Source organism: Symphalangus syndactylus, chromosome 7 (assembly GCF_028878055.3).
Source record: "Symphalangus syndactylus isolate Jambi chromosome 7, NHGRI_mSymSyn1-v2.1_pri, whole genome shotgun sequence".
Classification (NCBI taxonomy): Eukaryota; Metazoa; Chordata; class Mammalia; order Primates; family Hylobatidae; genus Symphalangus; species Symphalangus syndactylus.
In genome coordinates this window covers 35,540,712-35,547,524 of record NC_072429.2, presented here as the reverse complement: position 1 = coordinate 35,547,524, position 6,813 = coordinate 35,540,712, and the positions used below count along the sequence as shown (strand labels likewise).

The window sequence follows — 6,813 nt, the reverse complement described above, 5'->3', positions numbered from 1 at the left end:
ATGCTTGGTCTCTGTTTCAAGGGCTATTGGGGTAAGTGGCATCCGTTTTCCATAAAATGAGGCTGATAATATGAATAGTTGAATCTAATTTTGGTTCAGAGGTACAAAAGCCCATCCAAAAAATATAAAACCAAAAAAGATGTAGCCTGAGAGACATCAATGCTAACTTTTCTCATCTGCATTTCTTTTGGAAAGATAAAGAAGCCACTAATTAATGTAGCCACTAATTAATCAATCAATTAATTAGTTGATTAATAATCAACTAATTAATATAGATAGAAAGTAGTACAATCAGTTTGATAAACATCTTGTAGTTTCTTTAAAACTTAAACATATACCTACCATATGATCCAACTATTCCACTCCAGAAAAAAGAAATATATATCCATAAAAAGACTTGTACAAAAATATTCATGGTAACTTTACTTATAAAAGCAAAGAAGTTGGAAATACTCTACATGCCTATAAACAAGAGAATGGATAAACAAATTGTGATGTAGCCATACAATGGAATATTCCTCAGCAAGGAACAGAAACAAACTGTTGAAATACACAATAAAATGTATGAATCTTAAATTAAATATGTTGGGATTTGATGAAGGTATATAACATCCACATGGAAGTCAAACTGGGGATGGGAGGAAGGGAGAGCTATTAGAATAAAAACAGATAATTATGCATAGACACCTGTGGAGTTGGCCATGGAATGGCTGATGGGTTGGGTCAACTCATAGAGGGCTTGGTATATCCCAAATATACACCCTAAGAGGCCCAGGATGCTAATCATGATGTCCTTGGCAACGGTGACACAGCTCATGTCCTCAGAGTAAAAGATGACGATCTCCAGGAGGGCTGGGATGATGAGGGCCAGGGCGCTGCTGCTCACGGAGCCCACCAGGGAGATGACCAGGTCCAGGCGGGGGATGAGGATGGCTGAGACACCTGCAATGAAAGGAGAAATTTAGACTCACTGAATGTGCCTGCAAAAAGGGAGCTCAGAAACAAGCCATTGCTTTGGAGCCCTAGAATTTCACAGACACCTGAGAGACCACTTTGGAGAGGTGGGAGGGAGCCTACTGTGGGCTTGGGGAGGTCAGACAACTCCCACACCTGTCTTAACTGCTAATACAGATGCTCTCCTTTTGTATTTTATCTATTGGATTTTTTTTACATATAATCTTTACTGGAAGGGCTCTTCTACCACTTATCTGTTATAACCTCCCCACTGTAGAGATGGGGAAATCTAGAGCTCTAGAAGGAACAGGACTTGTTCAAGGTCACACAGAGCTGAGATGAGAATCCACTGGGATGCCCCATCTAAGGTCCTTTTCACTCTACTGTGCTGCCTCTCATGTGTAAAAAAGAACTTGGTACAAAGTAGGTGCTCAATAAGTGCTTGACTCTTGCCGAGGCTCAGAACCAACGTTTGTAGTATCTATATAATATAGACTTTGTCTAGAAACAAGGATGGATTAAAAAAATGGGAGATGCTTCTGCTGTTGTCCGAATATCAACCACTTATTTTTCTATTCTTAATAGGATCTTAGTAAGGAAGCAGGCCATAAAACACGAAGACAGCATTAAGCTATCCAACCCCCATCCTTCTCTTCACACTCCTAAAATTCCATCTCTCTTTTTTTTTTTTCGCGATCAAGAGATCTTTATTGGAGGTATCGAGCGGAGAAGGAAGAGAAGAGAAGAGACGGCTGCTGGTGTGCTGGGTTTTATATCCCTTGGGCCTATGTGGACTGGGCTAGGGGCGGGCCCAAGGGAAGGCGGGAGATGCTTCTTTCTGATTGGCCCTCCTTTGGCAGGTTCAGACAGTGCCCGGTCAAGGAGGGGAGAAGAACCCAGAACCGGCCCCATCTTAAGGTACGGCGCCATTTTAAGGTACCCCATGTTACCTAACATTCCTCCCTTTTTGTTTTCTTAAATGGGGGAAAATGGGCGTCGTGGTTCATCTGGCTGCTTCCTGCTGAGTGGGGGCGCTGTGGGGAGGGGGCACAGGGAGAACTGTCAGGGTTGTGCATGGGGTACAGTATGAGTATGAGGCCAAGCAATAGGGCGCTATACATGAAGACTTCGTTAGACGTGAAGTCCATGAATGTTCCTTGTCCTCCAGTGCTGTGAGCCAGTTGAGGGGCAGGGATGGGTTGGCGATAAGCCAGCTGTCTGAGTGAAGGGTGTTTAAGAATTAGTAGAATCGGCTTGCTGTAGCCATCTGGGCTACTAGGGGTAGAGTTTGGTCTGCCCGAAAAGAAAAGAAGATGGTAGTTAATTTAGGGTGTGAGGGCAGGCCTCCCCCCTTCCCCGCCAATCCTGGGTATCTGTTGCCGGTCATTGGCCGTTTAAGAGGTCAGCAGGGTGTGAGACTGTCTCTGGAGTCTGCCATGTCTTCACAAGTCGCTAGGAGCTGGTAGTTTCTGAGGAGAAGCTGGTTAAAGATTTGGTTAGAGATGGATACTCAGTTTTGAGGGAAAGGGAAATAGTTATGGTTTGAGTTGGATATGCCCAGGCATTGCTGGGATATATGCCTCCTATAACTGACTGGCCCCAGACCGGGTCGGCGGGGTTGTCGATATGTATGGCTCGGGAGGAGGCATTGTTTTTAGTGGTATAATATAGGAAGGGGGTGTGTTTGTTGATGTGGGAGCCAGACGGCAAAGTGGAACATGTGGAAGAGAGGGTCCCAGCCGTTTTCTATCATAGTGAGAATAGAGCTGGGAAGAGGGCCCGCCGGCAGAGGAAAGTGTAAAGATGTGAGAGGTGGAAAGCCAGAGAAGAGGACTTAGGAGATGCATGAGAGCGGGACGTAAGCAGTTTGGTTCTTCGTGTGGTCCGAGTTGGTAGCCGGTTTCAACCGGTTGAGCGGCGACCGGAAGATGAGGTGGAGGGTGGTGGTATGGGGTGATTTGTCAGCCGGATCAAAGTCGGGAGCAGAAGGAGAGGTTGGTAGCTTGAGAGCAGCGATAAGGTGTTGCGGCTTGCAAGGGAGGCAGAGATTGGGTTTGTCCCATAGAAGAAAGAAGCCATGAACGTAGGGGATCTCTGCCCATTTTCCTGTTCGCTCACAATAGTTGTAGAGATCCCAGCCGGGCGCGGCGGCTGACGCTTGTAATCCCAGCACCTTGGGAGGCCGAGGCGGGCGGATCACGAGGTCAGGAGATCGAGACCACGGTGAAACCCTGTCTCTACTAAAAATACAAAAAATTAGCCGGGCATGGTGGCGGGCGCCTATAGTCCCAGCTACTCGGAGAGGCTGAGGCAGGAGAATGGCATGAACCCGGGAGGCGGAGCTTGCAGTGAGCCGAGATTGCGCCACTGCACTCCAGCCTGGGCGACAGAGTGAGACTCCATCTCAAAAAAAAAAAAAAAAAAGTTGTAGAGATCCCAGAGAAGATTGGGATCAAAGGACCCATAAGTGGGCCATCTGTTTTGGTTGTCTAGGTGGGCCAGTTTTGAGTGCACAATTTAATGAGGCATGTAGGTTTGAGATCAGCAGCCAAACCAAGGGCTGATAAGTTATTTAAAAGGCATTGTAAGGGAAAGTCGGCCGGCAGGGATGCAGAGGCTCCCATTATGAGAAGAGGGGGTTTACGGAAATATATGGCAAAGGGCTGGGCAGGGCGTCCCCTACCAGCTGATGACCATGCTGTGAGTCAGACCCTTCGAGTCGGTTGTCACCAAAACGAAAGGACTGAGGGCCTCTAGGAGGCCGAGGGCTGTGGGCCACCTGGTACCAGGATTTTCGGAGCGAGAAAAGGGAAGGGGCCCAGGCCTGGAGAGTGAGGGGGAAAAGGAGGGAACCTTGCTCCCTGGAGGCCGAGTCTAAAATAGGATTTATGGCAGCCGTGTGGGCGGCCGAGGCGGGAGCTGGTCAACTGGTGTCGGACACCGGAAGGGGAGACTTACCGAGATGAGGCCATGTTGGGCGTAGAGGTCGGCGAACAGGAAAATGAGCGAAGACCGGCCAGGGTCTGGACTGAGCCCGAAAGGGATCGGCGTCCCACCGAAGGGGGTGAGGAGTCCCGATCCGAGTCACGGCACCAATGAAAGGGGCCGGGCGGAGACCAAACTACACCGGTCGCGGTCAAGAGATCTTTATTGGAGGTATCGAGTGGAGAAGGAAGAGAAGAGAAAAATTCCATCTCTTATGCACATGATGAACATATAGTATCACAGATTTTCCAAGGGAGTCCAATTTCAGTAATGTTTGAATGAGTAAATATATAATTTATATGATTTAACTTTATGCAAATTTGTTATTTTAAAACAATTATTACATTGATATATACTATATGTACATAGTTTTGGGGTACATGTGATAATTCAATATATTTATATAATTAGTAAAGATCAAACCAGTGTACTTGGGATATCCGTTACTTAAAATATTCCAATCATATGATTTTCCTGTGAACAAAATAGAGAAGGCCTGTTCTGGAAAGCATCCATACAAGCTTGCTGGATCTTTAAAAAAATCACCTCTTTCTGAAATTGCTCTGACACATCCAGTCCGAGCATGAGAGAGACTCATAGACTCTCATGGCTAGGAGTGCATTACTCCTTCGATGGGAGGTCCCCGTCCACAGCTTTCCTTCATCGGATGTTTAACAAGCTGCTTACAGAGAAAACTCAGCATCAGTCTTCCAGGAAAGCTCACAACGAGGGGGCAGTGAAGATACATGCAAAAAAAGCTATAATTCAAGGTGGAATGGAGGAAGGCCTTATGCTCCGTCCTGGTCATGCCAATCCTCTGCTCAGTGCCTTTCCATGGCTCCCCATGGCCCAAACTCCTCAGCACAATGACCCTTAGGACTTGGCCCTGACAAAGCTCTGACCTCATCTCTCAGCACTCTCCACTTCTCCAAAGGGGCCATAAGCAATACTTGCCTCAGGTCTGTGCACAGTCTGTTCCCTTCCTGTGGTACATTCTTCACTCCTCCATCCATTTGCTACTTATTTAGGTCTTCACTGAAGTGTCACTCCACTGGAGAGGACTCCCTGGCTCAGCCAGGCTGAGTTATAGGACCCCCTTATGTGTAGAGTGTCTTCTACTTACGATCTTAACCATCATGTGGTGCATTGTCATGTCCCATCTTAACAATCATTGCAATGCACTGTAATTATTTCCTTGCATATATTTGCCACTCAACTGTAGGTCCTGTGAAGGCAGAAGCTACATCTTCTTCATTGTTCATCATTGTATCCCTTGTGTCTAGCACAATGCCAGGCATGTAGTAGGTGCTCAACAAATGATTGTTGAATCAATAAAGGGTAATAGAATTGATGGATGAATAATGGAGGAAGAATGGGGTATTCAGCATATATCAAAAGCAGGACATGTCATTATAAGATCAACTGTCTCTAGTCATGCATTCCCTGATACTCAGAGGCTCCTCAGTCTTTGTTGTCAACTTGCACCATTCCTGGTAGGAATGATCGCAAACAATACTATTTACAGCTTCCTGATGTCTCGGCACAGACTGGGAACTCTAACGCCTCAAACCAAGTAGGTTTTTGCTGTTTCTGCTCATAGAACGCCAGCCATTTAAAGCTTATTATCTGATAGTATGTTCTGCTGCACAGCTCCAAGCATTGCATAGTTTCTCCTGACCCCATACGGAGACTTGATTCCTTCAATGACTTTAAATTCTGACTCCTGGAGTCTTGAAGACTAAATTTCTTCCTTCACTTTTACAATAATCCCACAGGTGTTTAAGGATAAATATGGAAATTTCCTGAGACTTTGCTTCTCCAGGCAAAACATCCCTTGTTGTTTTGCTCATTCCTCATGGGTCATCGTTTGTGATCCTCTGTCTAGACATGTTCCAAAGAAAGAATTCCCCAGCCCTGTTCATGAGGTTTCCCAAACACTACAACAGTGCTCATGAGTGAGTGAATGAATGAATGGAAAGGAACATGAAGAAAGGAAGGGAGGGAGGAGAGAAGAGTACAGCCCAAAAAATGATCTCTGGCTGGGTGCGTGGTTCACATCTGTAATCCCAGCACTTTGGGAGGCTGAGGCAGGCAGATCACTTGAGGTCAGGATTTCGAGACCCACCTGGCAAACATGATGAAACCCCGTCTCTACTAAAAATACAAAAATTAGCCGGGCATGGCAGGTGCCTGTAATCCCAGCTACTCAAGAGGCTGAGGCAGGAGAATCTCTTGAACCCGAGAGGCAGAGGTTGTAGTGAGCTGAGATAGCACCACTGCACTCCAGCCTGGGCAACAGAGCGAGACTCTGTCTCAAATAAATAAATAAATAAATAATCTCCAAGACTCTGACAAATCAGTCCCACTGGGATATTTCCCTACAGTTAAATCTCACTTTATGATACGGGACTTGTTCATAATGTATGATAAGAAGAAATATGGCACCATGAAAAACAGATGCTACACAATCTGTGTTCAAATCCCAGCTTTGTCACTTAGTGTGTATGACTCAGGCGTGTTACTTGATTTATCTGGGCCACAGTTCCCTCTAATGGTAATACATTGTTAGGCTATCATCAGTATTAGATAATGTCAGTACGGTGCCTGACATATAGGATTGAATGAATGATACTTCTACAAACCAGCCAGCATCTATTTTCTATGTGTAGGCAGTAGAGATGACTGTAACATTTATTGTGTGGTAATTCTGTTAAGCCCTTTTTTTTTTTTCAGGTGGAAAAATTGAGGTCCAGGGAGGTGAAATATCTCACCCTAGGTCACAAAGAAGGCAAGTGGCAGATCCAATGATGGTGGGGTGGGCGCCAGCGTGGCTCCCTGTCATAGCTTTGGGTAAAGAGTGCCCTTTTATGCTAC

General features: G+C 45.9%; 1 protein-coding gene across 2 annotated transcripts in view; it reads right to left on the bottom strand.

The window, feature by feature from the left end:
• Nucleotides 1-379: 379 nt before the first annotated feature.
• Nucleotides 380-6,813, bottom strand: part of SLC36A3 (solute carrier family 36 member 3) — a 29,104-nt gene continuing 22,670 nt past the window's right edge. The window contains exon 11 of one of the 2 annotated variants that reach the window (XM_063642682.1): nucleotides 380-942. In XM_063642682.1, the coding sequence (XP_063498752.1) occupies nucleotides 674-942 (269 nt within the window). In that variant the 3' untranslated portion in view covers nucleotides 380-673. The remainder of the gene's footprint in view (nucleotides 943-6,813) is intronic. The other variant, XM_055285584.2, reaches the window with a different exon arrangement.